Source organism: Plasmodium inui (assembly GCF_000524495.1).
Source record: "Plasmodium inui San Antonio 1 unplaced genomic scaffold supercont1.7, whole genome shotgun sequence".
Taxonomy (NCBI): Eukaryota; Apicomplexa; class Aconoidasida; order Haemosporida; family Plasmodiidae; genus Plasmodium; species Plasmodium inui.
The window spans coordinates 150,735-171,426 of NW_008481841.1; the positions used below are offsets into that span (position 1 = coordinate 150,735).

General features: G+C 45.4%; 5 protein-coding genes across 5 annotated transcripts; 3 read left to right on the top strand and 2 right to left on the bottom strand.

The window, feature by feature from the left end:
• Positions 1 to 813: 813 nt before the first annotated feature.
• Positions 814 to 2,122, top strand: C922_02065 (hypothetical protein; the record flags this gene model as incomplete). The annotated part of the gene is made up of 4 exons (XM_008817664.1): positions 814 to 934; positions 1,064 to 1,165; positions 1,292 to 1,446; positions 1,646 to 2,122. The coding sequence occupies 4 exons, from the start codon at positions 814 to 816 to the stop codon at positions 2,120 to 2,122; spliced, it is 855 nt and encodes a 284-aa protein (XP_008815886.1).
• A 1,190-nt stretch (positions 2,123 to 3,312) lies between these two features.
• C922_02066 (elongation factor 1-beta) lies at positions 3,313 to 4,262 on the top strand (the record flags this gene model as incomplete). Its single annotated transcript, XM_008817665.1, has 3 exons — positions 3,313 to 3,440; positions 3,658 to 3,808; positions 4,071 to 4,262. The coding sequence occupies 3 exons, from the start codon at positions 3,313 to 3,315 to the stop codon at positions 4,260 to 4,262; spliced, it is 471 nt and encodes a 156-aa protein (XP_008815887.1).
• Positions 4,263 to 6,103: 1,841 nt separating this feature from the next.
• C922_02067 (hypothetical protein) lies at positions 6,104 to 14,644 on the top strand (the record flags this gene model as incomplete). Its single annotated transcript, XM_008817666.1, has 4 exons — positions 6,104 to 6,245; positions 6,362 to 6,464; positions 6,680 to 14,331; positions 14,532 to 14,644. 4 exons carry the CDS (start codon positions 6,104 to 6,106, stop codon positions 14,642 to 14,644), a joined length of 8,010 nt encoding a protein of 2,669 aa, XP_008815888.1.
• A 391-nt stretch (positions 14,645 to 15,035) lies between these two features.
• C922_02068 (hypothetical protein) lies at positions 15,036 to 16,337 on the bottom strand (the record flags this gene model as incomplete). Its single annotated transcript, XM_008817667.1, has 1 exon — positions 15,036 to 16,337. The coding sequence occupies one exon, from the start codon at positions 16,335 to 16,337 to the stop codon at positions 15,036 to 15,038; it is 1,302 nt and encodes a 433-aa protein (XP_008815889.1).
• Positions 16,338 to 17,597: 1,260 nt separating this feature from the next.
• Positions 17,598 to 18,494, bottom strand: C922_02069 (hypothetical protein; the record flags this gene model as incomplete). The annotated part of the gene is made up of 1 exon (XM_008817668.1): positions 17,598 to 18,494. One exon carries the CDS (start codon positions 18,492 to 18,494, stop codon positions 17,598 to 17,600), a length of 897 nt encoding a protein of 298 aa, XP_008815890.1.
• Between the last annotated feature and the right edge of the window lie 2,198 nt (positions 18,495 to 20,692).

A 20,692-nucleotide genomic window follows, 5' to 3' on the forward strand; every position in this document is an offset into this window, starting at 1 on the left:
GCCCTTCGCCGACTCGTACGTATATACATATATATATGCATATATACATGTATATATATCTTATATGCGTATATATGCAATGTTTAGCAGCGCATCTACATTCTCTTCTTCTTTTTTTATGTACATTTAGAGGACTAATTTACTCTGCTTTGCAACCCCGTTTATAATTTTTAAGTTAACGCAGCTAAGCTAGTTTTTTCTTTTCTTTTTTTTCCCATTTTGAATGCGAAAAAATTCGCTTATTGCAAGAAAAGGCGACAGAGTGATGCGCCATAGGGGCATCACATTTTTGCGATTTGCAATAACACATGAATAGGAGCATATACCATTTTTAAGAATATATATTTTTTTCCGGTGAGAACATTTTTAGGGGAATCTCCACCCAGAGCAGTGTATTCCCAATGAGCCTGGTACGTACAGTTACAGGTACACATAAATGCAGGCGTTTATCCACATGGACACTTTCATGCACAGGGACCCGTTCATGCTTGGATGAAGGTCATCTGTCTCGAGTGCGACTTTAATGTTTTCTATTTTCTCCAACCAGTGAAGAAGCTTCATTTCGAAGGTACTCACACACCCGTTGTTATTTCCCCGTTCATCCGTACCGTTAAAAAAGAAAAAAAAAACAGAAAAATAACATACATGTTACAGTGTCCGTGCACACATCTGCAACTGTGATGGAACGGCGCTGGGCAAATGCTAACGGATTAGCGGCGTCACAGCTTGAGATGCGCCTGTTCCATTAGCGGGGGTAGCAACAGGGAGGAACAAAAGGAAAAACAGCAAAGAACCGAAAGAGCAGTGCAAAAAATGGGCATATTTGATAAAATCCGGAGCGTCGAAAAATTGAACGAAGCCGAGCTGAAGAATATTGGAAACGATCAAACATCGTGGCACGATCAGTATAAGGACTCCAGTTACATCTACATAGGTATGCAACCAGTAGGAAAGTAGCAACCATGGGCACAATAGCGAGAGAGGATTCCCGTCACATCACCTCTGCGTACGTCGGAGGAAGACTATATACATATGCTCGGCCACGAATTCCCCTCCCCCTGAGCAGGCAACCTGGACAGCAGACTAACCGAAGGAGACATCGTTATCGTATTTTCGCAGTTTGGCGAACCGATAGACGTTAACCTCGTTCGCGACAAGGAGACAGGTAATTCGACCAAACTGAAAAAAGGTGCTCGCAAGGAATGTCCACCATATTATCGGCAGGTGTGATGGCAGTATTACCATTTGTTGCAGCACTTAGCTGTATTTTCTTTCATCCCCCCCTCCGCAGGAAAATCCAAGGGGTATTGCTTCCTAGCGTATGAGGACCAGCGCAGCACAGTGCTAGCGGTGGATAACTTTAACGGATACAAACTTCTGGACCGGCCTCTAGTCGTTGACCATATTTTAAATTACAGGCTCCCCCAGCAATATGCCAACGACGATGTAACGCTTCACCCGCCAGAGCGCCGCCATGCATTCACATGCACGTATATTTCCACGTGTGTACATATGTATGCATATGTCGATAGAAGCTTATGCGTAGTGTCACACCTTCGGTGTGCTGCTAGCTCTGTGCGCATTTTACACCTATTCCCCCCCCATTTTTCTTTTTTTTTTTTTTTTTTCCCCAACCCCCCTGCAGGGAGAAAACGAATACAAGCCAAGTGGCGCAGAGGGACAAGGAATCGGCGTGTACAACGTTATCGAGAGCGAAATAAATCTGACCAAAACGTTCGATAAAATACGGAATAAACAGAGTCAGGAAAAACGGAAGAAACTGATGGATGAAGATGAATTGTGGGCCCTCAACTTTGAAAAATCGTTAAACAAAAGGGATGGCAAAGGAGAAAAAGAGAGTGAAGATCGGCGGTCCACTTCATCCCACAGCGTTGTAGAGAAAAGGAAGGGACGCCATCGAGAGAAATCCGTGTCGCCAAAAAGGTACAAACAGAGGGAAAGAAAAAATGACGATGATATGACCCACGTACGTGACAAGCATAAGTCTCATCGCAGGAAAGGGGGAAAATCTCGCAAACGTGAGCGGCGCCCACATAGCAGCGGCAGCAGCGGCCGTAGCAGCAGGCGCCGTGATAGTAGAAAGGGAAAAAGGCGGCATTAAGCACAGAAGGAAAGACATCGCGCAGCGGTGGGATTAACAAAGGTTTGCGAAAAGAAGAACGATCCGGTGTTACCTCCTTGGTGAGGGGTAATTCGAAGAAATGTGCGCACAGGAGGAAGCAACTGTATGCCTCTGCACGCAACTAGACGAGTGTTTTGTCCGCTCGACGGGGAAATTCCCCCACATGTAGGACCATTCCCCCACTTGGCAGTCCCAAAAGGGAGCATATGTATATGTACCCACGATTACCTATGTTGCATCTATTTATTTATGTGTGCGCAACAGTTTTTTTTAATCGCCTGACCTGTTTATAAAATTTTGACGCCTTTTTGTGTGCAATTTTCTTTTTTTTTTTTTTTTTCGTGCACGGCTAGCTGATTAATCCTAACCCTTCTGCGATGTGATCAGTAACGCCTTTCCCCGTTTTTCAACAGATTTGAATTCAAAAAGGTGCTTAGTTGGAGGTGGAAATCAATCCCTCCCTGACTCAAAACAACAAAATGGTGAGAAAGAAGAAAAAAAAAAAAGAATCTTTCCAAAGTGGGAAAACTTTCCCCAAATGGGATAAAAGAAAAAATTATGACTATTCAGGTTAAAATATAAACTTGAAAAAAAAAAAGGATTGTCAGCCCCGAGCCTACGAGGTAGACGGTTCCCTTCGAATCAGACAGCAAAGGTATAAATGAGCACGTAAGAGTGAGGAGAATTGGTGTTGATGGTATTTCCTTGTGCGGATATAATTAGGGCATATGCTTATGCGCGAAATGTACCCTTATGTGAGAAAAATACTTCGGCCGCATTAGGCACATGAAAATAATTTTACGAATAAAAGAAGCATTTTTCGTGGCCCCGCTTATTCCACCCATAACACTTTCCCTTTTGGGCCACGCGACGTAACCCCAACCAAAAGAAGCAGCGCTACCTGGGTAAACCAATTTTATCGCTTGGTTTAACAAAGTCTGCGTATAGGAAAAAAAATAAAAAAACACTTAGTCATAATAAGCAAATTAGGAGAAACACGAAAAGGGGAAACGGAACAGGTTAACAAAAAAAAGCAGAAAAACGGAAAAAATAACAGAAAAGGAGAAAAACAACAGAAAAGGAGAAAAACAACAGAAAAGGAGAAAAACAACAGAAAAGGAGAAAAACAACAGAAAAAGAGAAAAACAACAGAGAAAGAGAAAAACAAAATGGCGAACACCTACGACGAGTTGTACGTACCCCTCAGCTACTACCTTCTACATAACGAAGGCACTGAGGCGGGTACGGCTAGTCAGCAGCCGGGGAAAAAACCAGGCAAGAAAGCAGTGATCAACAAGTAAGGCGAAAATGGGCACACTGGGAATGAAGCAATGGAATTGGAAAGGTCGCACGTATGGGGGACAACACAGCAACCACCTCTATGACCAGCTTCGCATTGTTAGGCAACACCCACGCGCAGCTTGATTATCTCTCTCACATTCCCCAATGTGTACATACATATGTATATATGCATGTGCCGATAGTCATGTCGCCGCCCCTCCACAATTCGGCAGGTCCTCCCTCATTATCGACATAAAGCCGTACGGAGAAGAAACCAACCTGGACGAAGTGTTAAAACTGGTCAAGCAAATCGAAATGGAGGGGCTAACATGGGGAAAGGCGCACAAAAAGATGCCCTTTGCATTTGGCCTCTTCAAGCTACAGGTAAATAGGCGCTAAAAAGTGCACACGTTTAGGTGTGCCCGATTTGTGGACTCTCCCAAGAAATTCTATGATGAATTGGGTGACCCCGTTTTTGCCCCCGTTTGTACTCCTCTTTTGGGCTAGTCAGTCCCCCCCACGTGAGCATAACCCAGTGGAACACACCAGGCCATATGAACATTGTCCCATTTGCTATTACCTCCGCATGGTGATCACCACATCATGATCATCTCCCCATGCGCATCTCCACCCTTCCCCCCTGCAGGTTTCCTGCGTCATCGTGGATGACTTGATTAATACAGACGAACTGATCGAGATGATAGAGAATGTGGGGCTAAGTGAAGAGGACGTTAAGAAGAAAAAGGAGCTTCAACAATTGATGGAAGACGAAGAGTTGGATGAGGAGGTCGAAGGTCTCGTTCAGTCTGCCGAGATTATTTCCTTTAACAAGTTGTGACTCATTTTGCAGCCCGTCTCTGCGTGAGTGGGCATGGGGCCCCGTGCACAAGTGCATCGAATAGAGGTCACACGCGGAAACATGTATGTACATACACAAAAGCCAGGCATTTGCTCACCTCCGTATAAGGAAAACCGCCTGAGAGAAGCACCTCGGTGAGTTAATTTGCCATCCCCTTTTTCCACAATCTAGTGGGTCCAAATGGAACGAGGGAAATTTACATGCAGAGAGTCGCGGGAGTTTACCACGCCCACGGGGGGCTGAGTAGTATATACCTTGGTGTGTTTCGAATGAGGAATATAATTTCCTCCATAGTGCCGCCTTCCACTTTGAACTACAAAACATCAGCTGCCTCGGTGGGAGGCACACTTACCAAAGGTTTACACAGCCAAGTGCCCACCTAAAGGCATCATGCATTTTGAATCAACACGTAGTTGTACATAAAAAAGGCACGCAACAAAGGAAAGTAAAAAAAGAAAATTTTTTCACCTAAGTTGATCCTATGGCTGTGCATGGATAAAGGTATACACTACATTTTGGGAGTTCCTGTTCGTGTGCGCGACCGTTCCTTTTTTTTTTTTTTTTTTTCTCAATTTGCATGTAAAACAGGAACCCTCAAAAATTGTGCGCAGAACAAAAAGGTGTGAAAAAAAAAAAAAAAAAAGGAGAAGCAACCAAGTAACAGTGCTGTGGTGGCAACGTCGGTAAAATTATTAATAAATATCGTCGTGACGAGAAAATTTAGCAGAGGGCACTGGGTCGTAGCGTAGTCATATAGGAGGTTTTGGGGTTGCGCCAAGGCGCGTTTTCCCCGAATCGCGCAGTTCTGTATACCCTCCCAGCTTCTTCCCGCCCTCGTTTGCGCCTCTTCACGTTTTACCGCTTTTTCTACGACGCTTCTCTCTTTTTTTTTTTGTTTTCTTTTCTCACCGCATGCTGTTTTGTTAATTTTTTTTTGGAAAATTAATTAAATTAATTAATGACCCTAATTTGAAAAAAAAAATCTTCTACTCCTTTCCTTTGTGACTTTTTTTATGTTAGTAAAGCAAGTGACTCTTCCATTGCTTTTATTTATCATTGACCCCGTGTTTGCTTGATTTCAGCTTATCCATCCTAGCCTAGATTATATTAGGTTAGGTGATCCTACTGTACGTTAGATTAACTTACTACGTATTGTATTATATTATACTATACTGTATTATATTAGTTTTTTTTTTTTTTTTTTAAGTACAAAGAGAGCCATTCTCCTCTTCGAGCTGCTCACATGAGTGCTTGTTAGCTGGGTTGGGCAGATATGAAGAAGCACACGTAGGGGTAGATGCAAAGTCAATATAAAACCTGCGCGTGGAAATTTCCTTCTCCCTGTTGTTGAGGAATAACATTGGCACTTCATGCTCTTTTGTAACTCCTCCGAGTGTTCGCTAACCATCCACATGTGTGTTGAAATTTCCCGCTGCGTATGATGATGATGAATTTGCGACTGTTTTTTTGCCTCAATCGCGTTTGTTCCTTCTGCATCTAAGATGCGTGCATGTAGAAGTTTGTTTCTGAGTAAATGTGTCCGTGTAGCCGTATTCATATGAACCTATCGGCACACACATGCGCACCTCTCCCCTTGGTGAAGATGCTGCTCTCCTCCAAGTTTGCGTTGCCGTGAAGCAATTATAATTGAACCTGTACACGAACGCACCACGATATGATGACTGTTTCGTTTTCTTTCTCCCTGCTTCCTGACCTTTTTTTTTTACTACCTTTGTTTTTCTTCTTCTGTTCTGTCCCCACTGGCCAATTTCGCTATTTTTTAACCCCATTTGAGAATAACGACAGTGCGTCAAATTAGGATGAAGCTCCGTAAGCTATACGGCCTGGTCAAAAAAACGTACTATGAAAAGAGAAAGGATTTTATTCTTTACCTTTTCTTTTTGTTGATTCCGTTCCTGTTAGTATCATTTCATTTGTTCCTTAGGAATATCAGCTACAAGTGTAAGGCTTACAAAGAAGTGCGGCGCGCCGTGGAGTACGTCGACCCCTTCACCGTTTCGCCCCCTTCACCGCTTCACCCCTTACACCGCTTCACCCCTTTCACCGCTTCTCCGCAGACTCCCTCGAGATTTACAACAACTTCTCCGAAAATGATAAAATAGATTTGAATGACACCATCAGGCAGTACGTGTTATTTTTGAGCAACCAGCTGTGCTCCAGGTAGGCCGCGCGGAAAGAGAGAAAGGAAAAGAGGAAAGAGACAAGAGAAAAGAAAGAAGAAAAAAGAGCTATGCCAAATGTGTCGAAACGGGGTGCTATGATGGGAGGAGACCGCTACATCGTGGTGGCTTCTAACACCCACTCTGCTTTCAACACGGGAGCTGCTTCCCCAACCAACCATGCTGTTTCCACCCCCATGTCGCTTTCCTCCGCAGAGAAATTGGCGAAGACGTGTACGTGAACCACATCTGCCTGACGCCGGACGACGACCTCTCCAGGGCCTTCCTCGCCTACGCCAATGAGAATGACCTGAACATATTTCGCGTGTACAGCAGCGAGGAGGAGTGCCTACAGAATTTAAAGTATGCCATTCAACTTAGAGAAAACGATTTGGCCAGCTCGAGCCGCAGACCCGGTGGAGAGAGCCCATGCGAGAACCTGTCCCTATTAGTGCACTCTTTTAAGAATAATTTGAAACGGGGTGAGTCCATAACCTTGGAGGAGCTGTACCGAGATGTGCACCCAGAAACGGAATATAACGTTCTGGTAAAGTTACAGTTTGATGAGGAGACCCTGAGACAGGTCAAAAGGACGGAGTTATACAGATCCTTCATTAGGGACATAAAAAAACTGAAAGATGAAAGCAGCCACAATGCCTACTTCAAGGACGAGCGGAGGAAATTGTTCTTCTTTAATTTCGTGAAGAATAACTTGATTGAGACAAACAGAGCTTGCGGTTTGCTCGGTATTGAAAATGTAAGTCACCTGGGAAAACAGAACCGGCTGCGCTTCTCCTACGTTTTCGGGAGGAAGCCCAGCGGGCGCACCGGGGGGGCCAAAGAGCGGGCCAACGGGGCGAGTCATACGGGTGATACTAACACAGTCAATATGGATAGCCATACTAATGATAGTAGCGTAGTAAAGGTAGTTAACTATAGCGGTCTGGCCAAGCCCACTAGCCAAACGAACCATGGGACAGCCCTGCAAAATGAGAGGGACGTCATCACCAGCGTCAGTTACAAAATCCGAGTGGGGGACCACGCGCTGCTGACGTCTAGCGAGAATTACTTCTTTAATGACATAAACATAAATCTGAAGCAGAACTTCGTAAATTTCAACACCGTCGACGATTTGTCATTAAACGTCTACTTCAACGAGTGGTACTACAGCAGCTTCTTCATTGTGCTGGAGTATCACTTTAATTTATTCATGCTGAAGTATAATGGGCAGCTTGGGGGGCACGCCCAGCCACTCTCCACCGCTACACTTACCACTACATCAACCGCCAAACCGACCGCTACCACGACCACATCTACCTCCTCACTCCACCTGAACGAGTTCTTCCTGCTCAAGATGCCCATGAGGAGCATGAAGATAAACGCCTTCGAAACATTCGAAAAAAATATCTTCCGCGTCGTGATGTTCTTGTGTGTTTGCCTCTTTATAGTGAATATCTGCTTCGATATCAACAAGGAGAGGAAGGTTAACATGGAGAACTTCCTCTTCTGCCTGAAGATAAATAAGTACTATTACTACTTCTCCTGGCTCCTCTTCTATTTCATCGTCATCTTTTTTTATAACATTCTTTTTACCTATGTCATATATGCATACATCTACAAAAGGATGGTCAATTTTTTTATGTTATTTCTCTATATGTATATGTTCATAGTGAATAGCTTACTTTTTACAGTTATTTGCATGCACTTCTCCGACAATAATGCGATAAATTACATTGCTTCTTTTTTGATTTTTTTTTTATTTTCTTCTTTCCGTTTGATTATTCACTCAGGAGTGGGACGCGTGTTGTCTTTCTTCGTGTTGTTAATCCCCCATGCATCCTTCTGTTTGGCCTTAGATTTCATTTTTATCCTAATTAAGAATGGCATTCAAATTAGTTACTCCGAGATGTTTATTAAATTTGAGAGTATTTGTTTAATGCACCTTTTGCTTTACTCTGTTTTTTCCTTCATCCTTTTGACGTGCATTCTCACCTGCATGATACACTACCGAAACAGGCACCAGGGCAAGCTCTACATGAGGAGGGGAACTTCCCTTCAAATGGGGCGAAGTGGGAGAAGCGGAAGAAGTGCACTAAGTGGGAGAAGTGGACAAAGCGGACCAAGTGGACAAAGGGGACCAAGTGGACAAAGCGGATGCAGTGACAGGGAATGCTTCATGCTGGAGCTGACCGACGGCGCCCCCGAGCAGGACCAGCAGAACAAGCAGAATGGGCACAAGCGGGAGAAGCAACAGCGGAGTGACACGAGTGAAGCACTCCAACCGAGTGAAGCACTCCAACCCAGTGAGAAGAGGCGGAAGAGGCGGGCCCCACTCCGCGCCGTGAGAAAAACCCAATTCGGGCGCCGCCGCCCCGCGGGGCAGCAGGAACACTCCGCCGCTGCCTCTTCTGCCGCGGCCCCACCCACTCACTGCTACCTAGTGATCAAAAATGTGAACAAGACATACGGCCGAAAGCAAGTGCTGAAAAATGTGTCGCTCACCCTGCGCAGTAATCGGATATTCGTTCTGCTGGGGGAAAACGGCTCGGGGAAGTCCACCCTCATTAACATCATAACGGAGATGATCACAAAGGACGGGGGGGAAATACAGTTCGTCAAGAGGGGTGGAAGCAGCGTGGGAAGTAGCCTGGGAAGAAGCCCTGGAGGCCCCCTCGGAATGACCCCCCACCGACTCCAGAAAGGGCCCAATTCCCCCCTACGGAGACCCATAGGAAGAAGAGCCCATCAAAGCAAGGACGAAATAAAAATCAGCTACTGCAGCCAGAATGTAATCCTTTACGATAACCTCACCTTCTACGAAACCATCGTCATATTCCTCCTCTACTACAACAAAGATGTGGAAACATTCCTGAAGAAAAAAAGAACCCGCAAAATTATGAACGATCTGGATCTAGCAAAGTATCTTAATCATAAAATTAAGAATCTGATCGATGATGTGAAGAAGAAGATCTCCATCTTCATCTGCTTTCTGGTGAAGAGAGACGTGTACATTCTGGATGAGCCCTTCATTGCATTGGACATTAAGACCAAGACGAAGCTTTTTAAGTTCTTTGAGAAAATTAAAAAAAATAATATCATTTTTATCTGCACCCATGATATCTACGAGGCAAACAATTTCGCCAACGACATCGCAGTGATTAAGAGTGGGGAGATCATCTTCAACGGGACGAAGAGGCAATTTCAGAAGCTTATCGATTATAAGTTCGTTTTGAATGTTCGGTTTAGGGACCCGGGGGGGGAGCACAGCCCAAATGCAGGCAACGACCTGGAGGACATACAAAGTGGAGGCAGCCATGTCGGGGCCCTCCAAAATGAAGGCAGCCACGTCGGGGGCAACCACGTCCGGAACACCCCCAGTGGAGGCACCCTCTTCGACTTCTTAATCGACCACACTGCGTCGAGTAACACCCCAGAGACGATTAAACAAAATATTATCCACTTCGTAAAAAGCGTTAGAGAAGAAAACAAAACCTGTTTCATCTTTTTCAACTCTAGTCACGTGTACTGTACCTACAAGATAGACGAGACGGAGTCGATGAAGAAGCTCCTCTACGTCTTAAAACGCTTCAGGAATATCCTTACGTATGAGCTAAAAACCATAGACATTTACTACACGTACATCTATATTTACACATATCATGAGAAGAAGAGTCTTTTGAAAAACGTCCAAGATAGAGATCTTCGAAATTTGATCAAAATGGATCCTCTCTTTTATCTTTTTTTCGATAACGTTAGATACTTTAATGAGTTGAATAGCAATCTAGCCATTTTGGGTGATCCCCCTGGGGGTGGTGGTGCATCTTCCCCCCCCGATCTGGGCTACCTCAGGGATATCCTTATTAGGGGGGCAAATGGGCGAGGTGGAAAGGGGGAACAACAGGTTGAGAAGACGAGCTCAACGGCTCCGACAAAGAAGACTAACTTTTCCGCTCCCACGCAGAAAAAGACGTCCCACCTGACCAGGCGTCTGGCCAACTTCCTCTCAACGTACGTCAAGCCGACCCTCTTCCTAAACCTCAAGAAAGACCTCTACAACACCAGCTTCTACTGGTACAAATTCCTGGTGCCAATTTTTCTCCTTTCCTTCGGCTTGCTCATAATAAAGTGTGTCTCCCTCTTTGGAAAAATTGAAAACATCGAATTGGATTATTCTACCATCTCGTCGAACCATTTGAAGACAAGCACACTCAACTACTACATTATTTACACTTCGGAGTTGGTCCCTGATGCGGGACGGATAAGCGGCACAGATAGCCAGTCCTCCTCTTCTGCTTCTTCCCCCCAGGTGGAGGTCACCTCCAGAGGAGCAAATCACTGGCAGGGAAGGAAGTGGAAAAACAAAAAAGTCAATCCAGTGAAGCAGATAAGGAATGCCTCCCCGCTTCGAAATGGAAACAGCACCGACAACGACCTCCCCTTGGCAACAACCTCTTTTAACTACTACAACAGCACGATAAGCTCCCTGTTGGAGAAGTACTGCATAAACGAGAAGATTAACTACATCGACGAACTGATAAATGAAAACAATATGTATGAACACGTTCATAATTATCTTGAGAAGAGGTCAATTCAGGAGAAAGACATTTCTCTGGGCACCTATATATTTCAGATTAACGAGAAGCAGACCCATCACGGAGATACGGATTACAGCACAGATGTGGAAGTCAACGTGAACCTCTTTTTCAACTACACCTCTATACACTCGTATGCGTACTACACCAATTCGGCGTTCAACGTTTTGGCAGAATTTCAGAAGCGAATGCAACGCTCGGATGAGGCGAGGCGAAACGGGATTGGAAGCGGCCACTCCAAATGGGAAGACCAACAAAACGCGTTACCACCTCCATCCCCAACCCCACCGCGGAAGAACCAAATCGACGTGATCAACGAGCCGTTCCCGATCAAATTCCACGAGTACTTCCTGCGAGACTTCTACATCAACATGTACGTCTTCCTCTCCATCGTCATCTTCTTCTGTGTCTTCTTTGAGAAGCTGCGTAACGAAGTAGACTACAGGAAGATATTCGAAAAATTCTACGTACACAAATATGTGCATTATCTGCAGATCCTCCTCCTCGAATATATGTACTATCTGATTTATATCCTACTCCTCTTTTTGATTCTCTACGTGTTTCAGTATCGTGAGTTTGTTCTTCCATCCTTTTTCCTATTCCTCATGCTCTACGGTTTTAATACCTTCCTCTCCATCTGTCTTTTCTCCTCTCTATACCTCCATAGTTATATCCTCTTTGTCTTCGTCAATTTTATCTTCTGTGGGATTATTAGCATAGTCATTTATGTGCTAGTTATCCTCTCCTATGCCTACAACAACGAAATGTTGATGAATCTGTCTCACATCTTTGTTTGCATTTTTCGTATTCTCGATTCCTTCTCTCTTTCCCATGTGCTCAATATTAGAAGTTTGTGCTTAAATATGAAACGCCACATGCAGCAGATTCACGAAGAGCTAATCAGGGACACCTCCGCGAGCTACTTCGAAGACAACACACATGGGGGCCACTACCCATACGGAAGCCATCCAGATAGATTATCCCCACCGGGGAAGGAACAGCCATTCGGTGGAGTCCTAACATCCGACGTGATGAAAGGATTCTGCAGTGACTCCAACTCGTTTTTTAACACCACGGGCGATTTCCTCTTCCTCATCGTTAACTGCGCGGTGTACCTGCTGGTGCTGTTCTATAAGCTGTACCGCCTCAAGGGGGAAGGCGGCGGCGAGGCGGCAGGAGAAGCGAGGAGTGAAGCAGGAAGAGAATCTACAAATCGGTTGCCAAGTGGAGACCCAATTGACAAGCCACGTGACCCCGACAGCAGCATCGATGATCAATCGAGTGACCGCTCCACGCAGAAGTATGCCTTCGCAGTGAGACACTTCTACCTTACCAACAGCGAGTACAAGCGGGTCGAACGAACGGAGAAGAAAGGCCTCTTCAAGCTGCTGGCATGCGCGAGCAGGATATTTAGATTGCCCCAGAGAACCGTCGTCACGGACACGAAAAGGAAATTCAAAGAGGAAATGTCCGAGGCTGACACCAAAGCGGAAGAAGCATCAAGGGGGGAGGGATCATCCGATGGGGGAAGCCACACCAAGGGAAGCAACTCAGAGGGGAAGAAATATCCCCCCCAGGAACGCCCCCACGCAGGGTTTGAGGCAGACCAAAAGTACATCCTCAAAGATATCAACGTCAAAATGAAGCCCTACAAGATATACACCTTCTCCTCTATATTTAACAATGACCTGAATGTTCTCTACTTTTTTAAGTTCTTTTTCGCCAACGGGCAAGGGGGGAGAAAAAAACACATCCATGGGTACCCTACGGATGGGCGGAAGGATGACCAGACGAATGACCAGACGGATCACCAGACGGATGACCTGACGGATTCCCCCCGAGAAGCCTTCGCGGAGGTGATGCAGACGGAAGACGAAAGCGACTACAAAATTGTCCTCATCCCAAGCATGACGATATATGAGCACGTGAAAGTCATCTTAACGTATAAGAACATTTCTCTGACCAACTTCGACCTTATGTATGTTATCCACCTTCTAATGCTCACTGTGAATCTGCGCTGCGACGTACACCTGAACTGCAACGAACTGAGTGGAGGAATGAAGAAGAAGGTGGAGCTAATGATTAATCTTCTTCGAGACGATCGTATCATTTTCCTCTACAAGCTAAATGACAACATAGACTTCTGCTCGCAAATTTATATAAACCTCATTTTGAAGAATGTACTGTTCGTGAACAAGCGGGGAGATCGCGCAGGGGAGGACGAAAACAAGATGGACTTCCTACTCGGGGGAGAGACGTTCCAATGGGTCACTCGCCATTCTACAGAAACAAACAGCAACGGGAGCGGCCAACTTCGCCTAGCCCTCACACAAGAAAAGCAACAGACGGAGGAGTGCCCCATATCGTCCAACATCCAAAGTGTTAACGAAGGTATAATCAATGCATTTATACAGGACCACATATTGAAGATAAAATTTGCCCCGACAAACTTTGCAATATACACACATATATACACAGACATCTTCTACTATGATTACCTTTACCTGTTTAATCAAAACCAAATTACGTATGACAGCTGCACGAAGGACATGATGAGGAGCTTCCAGAATCATTACTCCTTTCAGGTCAAGCTGAAGCGGATTAACCATGCCAGGATAAATGAATACATACAGCTCTTTTTCTGTACGAATAAGCGCGCCTGGGTTAGGTTTTGCAGAGTGATGAAGGCGCTCGCGGAGCGTGGCAGCATCCGCAGCGGCAATCGTATCACCAACCGTAGCAATGACACTGACGATCGCCATGACGACGGCCGCAGCCCCCACGATGACCGCTCTGATCGTCTCCCCTCCGCCATCTCCTTCGTCGAGCAGAACTCCAAAAGAAGTGTACTCAACCTGTACAACCTCCTCTGCATTTTCAAAACAGTCAAGAGAAGCAAAGACAACCTCCTGCCCCACCGCAAAAAAGAGAAAGAAAAAATAAATAAAAATAAGGATAAAGATAAAAATAAGAATAAAAATAAGGATAAAAATAAGAGTAAAAATAACCACCTCAGCGTCCCCAAATTTCACAGAGTCCTTCTGAACCTCATAATAGACAAGTCCTCCTATGTCAACCTTTACCTGAATAGAAATAAATACATCTCCCTTTTTCTTCTTTTTAAGTTTACCATCTGTGAGCTAGCCTATAAAAATATCCAACAATTCATGCAGAGATGTAAATCAGTGAAGAGGATCTACTCCGAGATGACTGCTTCAAATCAGTTCGTTTTCATTTTGAAGATCCCCGACAACAGGCACTTCTTCCACCTGCTGGGTAAGGTTTTGCTTCGCGATGGAGAAGGTTGATGCACGGAAGAGAACTCCTTTCGCGGTACTCCTTCTGCCGTCGGTCAAGTGTGTGGCCATTTTTGGAGGCGCTTTTCTCATCCCCCATGCATACGATATTTTTTTTGTATTTATCTTTATTTAGTCATTTTCTCATTTTCCCATTACTGCGTTTTCTCTCACCCGCAGAAATCAACCAACGGATGAAATTCGACCATAGGGAGATCCAAGTGGAGCAGGTGGACATCAACAATTTGAATGCGAACGATATTTTCCTTCTCCTGTTTAAGAAGCTCCTCTGAGGAGGAGGGTCGCTCTGGGGGAAGCACCGTCAAGAGGTCGCGTTCATCGATCCTCACACTGTTAGTTGATACGAAGCAGTGTGTTCTTCCGTTTCGAAGTACCCCTCTCTCCACTTTTATCTTCCCGCTCACCAAGGCGCTGTGGCTATTTGTTTTAGAGATTTTGTTTTTTTTTTTTTCGTGTCTAACTTCATCTTTGTAAAAAAAAAAAAAAAAAAAAAAAAAAAAAAACTCACACACTCGCAGATATATGCGTGTGGCTCCCCTTGTCAAATGTAAATAAAACTTCCATGTAAGACTGGCCCTCCTGTTCGTCCAATTTGATATCCGAAAGTGGCTGAACACGATAGGAGTCACATTTTCTCCCCAGTCAGGCACCGCCTAGTCCGGCCTAGTCCTGTCCAATCCCATCCCATTTCTGGAATATCCTCTCAATCGTATCATTCACCGTTTCCATCTCGCGCAACATCAAGTCGACTCCCAGTTCGCTGTGTAGCAGCCGCTTCTGCAAAGTCAACACCTGTTCGTTGTGTTCAGTCAGATCAATGCGAAAGAGCTTATCCACAAAGCTGACGGGGTCTTCTTCACGAGGGACTCCTTTGGTTACAGATTCAACATGCGAACAGAATATGTCCAGCGACTTCCCCTCGTTCAGACTTACCAAGTACTGTCTGCATTTCTTTATTTCTATCTTTTGTAAATAAATATAATTCAAAATTCTCTTCCCCATATTGTCATTCATACATAGGTTTAGGAACATAGCTATGGATAGCAAAATGTCACCTACGCTTTGGTCTTGGTCTCCACCCCCCTTTAGATGTGAACACCCTTCGGTCAGCAGCCATTCGTACTGCTTCACTTTATCTTGCAACGAATGAAACATCCTGTATATGTTTCTCTGCCTAAGGGAGACATAGCTATCCTGGTGCCTCGTCTCTTCTTGGCTTTGGTGAAGATCACAATATGGAAGGATATAATTGTTTGTTTTCCCCCGGCCGTTTTGCTCTTGCCCCCCTGACGTAACGCACCCTTTTAGGCGTGCATCCAACTGGCCCCTCTCCCCCAATCGTGGGTCGGATACTCCTGCTAAGGCTGTTATTTCACCGAATTTGTCACGGAGCTGAGCAAAGTTTAAAAAAAGTTCCGTCATGTCATCACCAGATGAGCAGTCACTTCTCCTATTCTTCATTTCATTTTTCCTCCTAATGGTGCGCCTTACCTCCGCAATGGCGTGTCTTATCTGGTCGATTCTTTCGAAGACATCTTTTCCGTCAGCGTGCCCTGAGGGTAGTGCCCAGAGATTGTTATCATGACTTCCATTCTTCTTTCTCCCCTTCACCATTAACCGTTTTAGTTTTTCCACCCCCAGAATGGATTGCTCCCCATCACTGTCTTCCCCTTGAAGGTTAATCTCCTTCCCTGCAAATCGTTTAAACGACATCACCGCGTCCATACCTTTGTACACAACTCCAGAGTTTGTCTTTTCATCCCTCCAGGGCTTTACATGATTCTCTCCGGCGTCTATTGTGCAACCTCCATTGTTTTTTTTCCCTTCACATATAAACGTATCGAAGTTTTCTTCATTCGCATATTTGGCAAATTTTCCCTCTTCATATGCCGCTAGCAGTTCTTGGTGGACTCCCTTTTGGTAGGTGCCTATTTCGAGTTGCTTCTTCCTTTCGGCGAGAAGCATCTTCGTAGTGTGTTTATCTGTTGTCTATGTGTGTGTGTGAGAGTAGACCCTCACGGGTCGCATAAGATACAGGGGAAAGTGTGAGCAGCTTCTCTACCCATCCGTGGATGTCATCACTGGCGCAGAGGGGCTGACTCATGGGGATGAATGCCCCTCCAGTAGGGGTAACCAAAAGGAGCTTCCTTTGTGTGCCGCTATCCGCGCAGTACCGATCTTCGATCATGCGCTCTTCGCCCAGTTGGCACGCTCTGGGTTGCCCTCCTAGGAGGGTGAACAAAGAACTAGCTCCTAAGACGGCACTGACAAATAAAAAAAGAGGCACATCCGTTTTAACGGTTAACATGAGCCGTTGTGGGAAATATTTTGCGACCCCCTTTAGAGGAAAAAAAAAAAAAAAACGGCATCTTTTTTTTTTTTTCTATGCGACTTCCCCACGCGGTGTACGCCAGACGGGGTGTGGAACTTCGCGGCTGATTTGTTTCTTCGGATTAAAGCAGCGCAGATGAGCTATATATATGCCGCATACGCATTATTCCTTTTTTTTTTTTTTTGCATGCTCATTTGACCCCCCTGTGACACGCACGTGGCAGTCTGTATATTCACTTTTATGAACTGGACAACAAATCGGTCTGCCAGTCGGCGGCCAAATTGAAACAAAATAATTCTTTTCCAATTCGGTTGGTAGTCAATGTAACTATACAAAGGACGAAAAAATGGAGCATTTCAACTACACCGTGGGTACAAACGAGCACTTGGGGGTGATGGGTGAGGGAGAGGGGGAAGCTACTCGTACAGAACAATGCGGGGCGGGGTGGGGCTGCTGCTAACCCTGTGTGTATGCGCGATAAGGGTGACAACTTAGGGACCTGCACTTGGATTGATGAACGATATACGTACGTTCACCTCGGATTAAGTGGCGCTCCCAGCACTCCCCATTTTGCGTACCCTTAAGGAGGGCCTACGAAAGGCCGCACGGGAAAGCTGTACAACGTGTTGCCTCCACCCTTTTTGCTAACCAGGTCAGGTGAATTTTAACCGCGCAAAAGATGGAGGAAAAAATAAAGAGAAAAATAAAGGAAAAAATAAACGTAAAAATAATGGGAAAAATAGAAGAAAATGTAAAAATAAAAATGTCTTCTACGTGGCTGCTACGTGACGTACGCGCAAACATCCAGAGAAGCAAACAAAAACACACGTGCTCCGGTGGGTCCACCCCCCTAGGAAGACCCAACTCCGTGCACGAAGGATAGACATCCCCTCTCATTTCAGGGGCGCCAGGAAGTTAACTCGAATGGCCCACACTTCGTCGGTGACTTCATCACGTACCACTTCGCACAAATAGTTAACAACACAGTCCGAACTGGACAGACAAACACAGCCAATGGGCATGTCAATAAAATCGATCACAGCGACTGAGGATGACATGGTTAAATTGCAAATCTTATCAAACCAAGGATAAAGATCATTCATGTTTTGATTGAATAAATTATCCAGCTGTTCCCTACTGCTAATGTTATTCATTCCGTGTTTTTGAAAAAGCAGGTCAGCGCTGTGCTTTATCGATTCAATGCAAAATAGGCCACCCTGTCCACTTTCGATGGTTAAAATGTTTGTAAAATAATTTTCCAGTGGGAGAAGTTCACTTTTATCGCTACGAGAATTCGTCATTTTCTCATTTTTGCAGTCGCTATGTACAGTGCTGCTACAGTTGCCTGTTTGGTCAAGTGCTGGGTGAATTTTTTCATTTGGCTCCAATCTTTCCCATTTTAACTCATCCACTTTTTCTATCGTTAAACACTCGCGCATGTATTCTGTGTTATTAAGACATATGAATGAGAGGACCATTTCGTTTCTGATATTATTGTACGAGTTGTGGTCGCTCTCATGTGCTACGTCTGTTGCGGCTTCCTGCTTGGTCGCGTTCTTCAAACACGCCTGGTTGGTCTCACGAATGGCAAAGCAGGACCATAATCCCGGCTTTGCGTTTTTAAAATAAATCCCATTTAGCCTTTCCCTCGGCACCAGGTGCTCCTTTCCACTTATGTATCCATTGCAGTAATTCGTCATAGTGCAATTTATGTATAGGGGGTCTATTAGCAGCAACTCATTCATCTGGGTGATGAAGCATCCTGCGTCCACCAGCTCGGCGTTCGCCATTGTTCATTTGTTGTCCTTCTAGGAGTGGTGGCGTCGCATGTGGTGGTGCTCCCTTTCAGGTGCCGCAACGGAGGTGTGTGACGGGGGGAAATTTCTCTTCCTGGTTGTGATGAGGCCGAAAAGATTGATAGCCCTGTTCAGGTGATATAACATTGGTGAGTTCATCAAGGGGTGAAGATCCTTCACACGTGGTGGTAGCAACTTTGCACAGGATGGTGGCAACGCTGTACGAAATGGTAACAACTCCCCAGGCCCAGTTTCGCTACCCCTCTGCGGGAAAGAAAAACATAACGTGATGTTTTCCCTTTAAAAAGAAAAAAAAAATGTTCACTTGTTGCGTCTGCCTTATTTTGGTACAAAGAACAATGGCTTGTAAAATCCTCTTGGCAGATTTAATTCTGCTAGAAGGGAAAGAGGAGCTGAAGGAGAAAGTGATTGGCGCGAGGAATGAACGTATGAATAATAAGGGGAAAAAAAAAAAAAAAATGCGCTTCGGCTCTGCGCAAAAGTACCCATCCGGAGGTGCCTCCTTCACTTGCGTGTCCAGCAGAGCAAGTAGTAGCTATTCATTCCGCAACGAAGATGTCTGCATGGGAGCGCGTGAACATGTACATACATAAGTGCAGAAGTCAATAAGTGCCTCCTTGCGTCCGCGCCGGAGTCTCGGGGGGCGGAGCGACGAACGGCTCACCTCGTCGCAGCCCTGCACCCCTTGTCCGTTAAGCGGGCCTCTTCTTGCACCTCCGCAGGTCGAAGCAAGGCTTTCTTACATCCCACGGATTCTCGACATGTGAAGTCACTTTGTGACGTCCTTCGTAGCGTCACTTTGCTGGGAAACTCTGCCGCGACATTTTTCCCTCCGATGCAACTTCTTTTGTGAGGGGGGTGGAATCCCCGCTATTGAGCTGACAGGACGAGAGGCGATGTTGCGTTTTTGCGCCATTATCTCGTACCCATCAATTGGGAAAAAAAAAAAAAAAAAAAAAAACTCCGAGTAAACCCCACGGAAGAGACCGCCCCTCCCGTTGAAGTTAGACAAAATTGGCGCATTATCGTTCGTCCCTTTAAGTGTAAATTATACACATGTGCGGGGAACCACTGCTGCGAACGGTACCCCTCAGCGCAGAAAGGGGCAGAAGAGGGTGGGAGGAGGAGGGAGGACAACTGATTGTCCTATGCCAGGCCACGGAAGATGCCCTTCGAAGTTTCTCCTTGCAAACATAAGTTTAGGAAAAAGGGGACGCCACAGTGTTGATATGGGACTACAATGGACAATGTCCCTCCTCTCAGACACCTCCAGATCGATCATACGCAATGGAATGCTGCTCACAAATTGGCAACCCATCGAGGGGAAACTCCCCAAAGTTGCTCTCTAGCTGACCATTTTTTCAACTCTTTAAGGAAAACACTAGTCCCACAGTTTTGTGACATGCGTGTATATGTCACTTCCCCGTTAGGGGCGAAGCGTTTCTTTGTGTGATCATCCCAAATCGATTCTGCTCTGCAAAGAGGAGGCCGAATCGCATTGAGCTGTGCCTTTCAATCGTACCTCATATACCATTTTGGGAATTTTCCTATTAGGTTTAACTCCTTGGGGGGGGGAAAGAAAGTTGGCAAGGCTACGGCACCGGACAAGTGCCTTCTTGACCTTTTCAGCGCATCTCACTGTAGCGCTACGTAAGCAGACAAACGGGGGTTGCTTTTTCACCTATGAGGCGGCCTCTTCAGCCCATTTTACATTTGGAATGGAACAAGCACTATTGGGGAATGTCAAAATGGAGGCCTCCTCACAAACAAAACAATGATGTAAAAAAAAAAAAAAAAAGAAAAAGGGAAATCGAGACGAACTCCTCCCCTACCTAAAGGACCTTTTCCTTTTCCCCCCTCTCCCTCCAGGTGACACCATTCACCCAGTGATCAATTCTTTCCTCTTCCGTAAAGGTATACACTTCTCCAAGAGAAGTATCCACAGAGGTGCTCGGCACGTTTATTGGCTAGCTCAACTGTGAAATTTGCTCCTCTCTAATACAATCCTTGTGGTGTCGACAACTTCGAGCCAAGCACAAGTTGGAACAAGCGGTCAGGTGTGTGTCTGTGTGTGGGGAACGAATTTACGCCCCCCGTTAGTACAACGACCACTGCGCTTGCGATGAATGCGTGAGAACAGCGCGAGGTGGGAGGCAGCTAAGATGAAATAA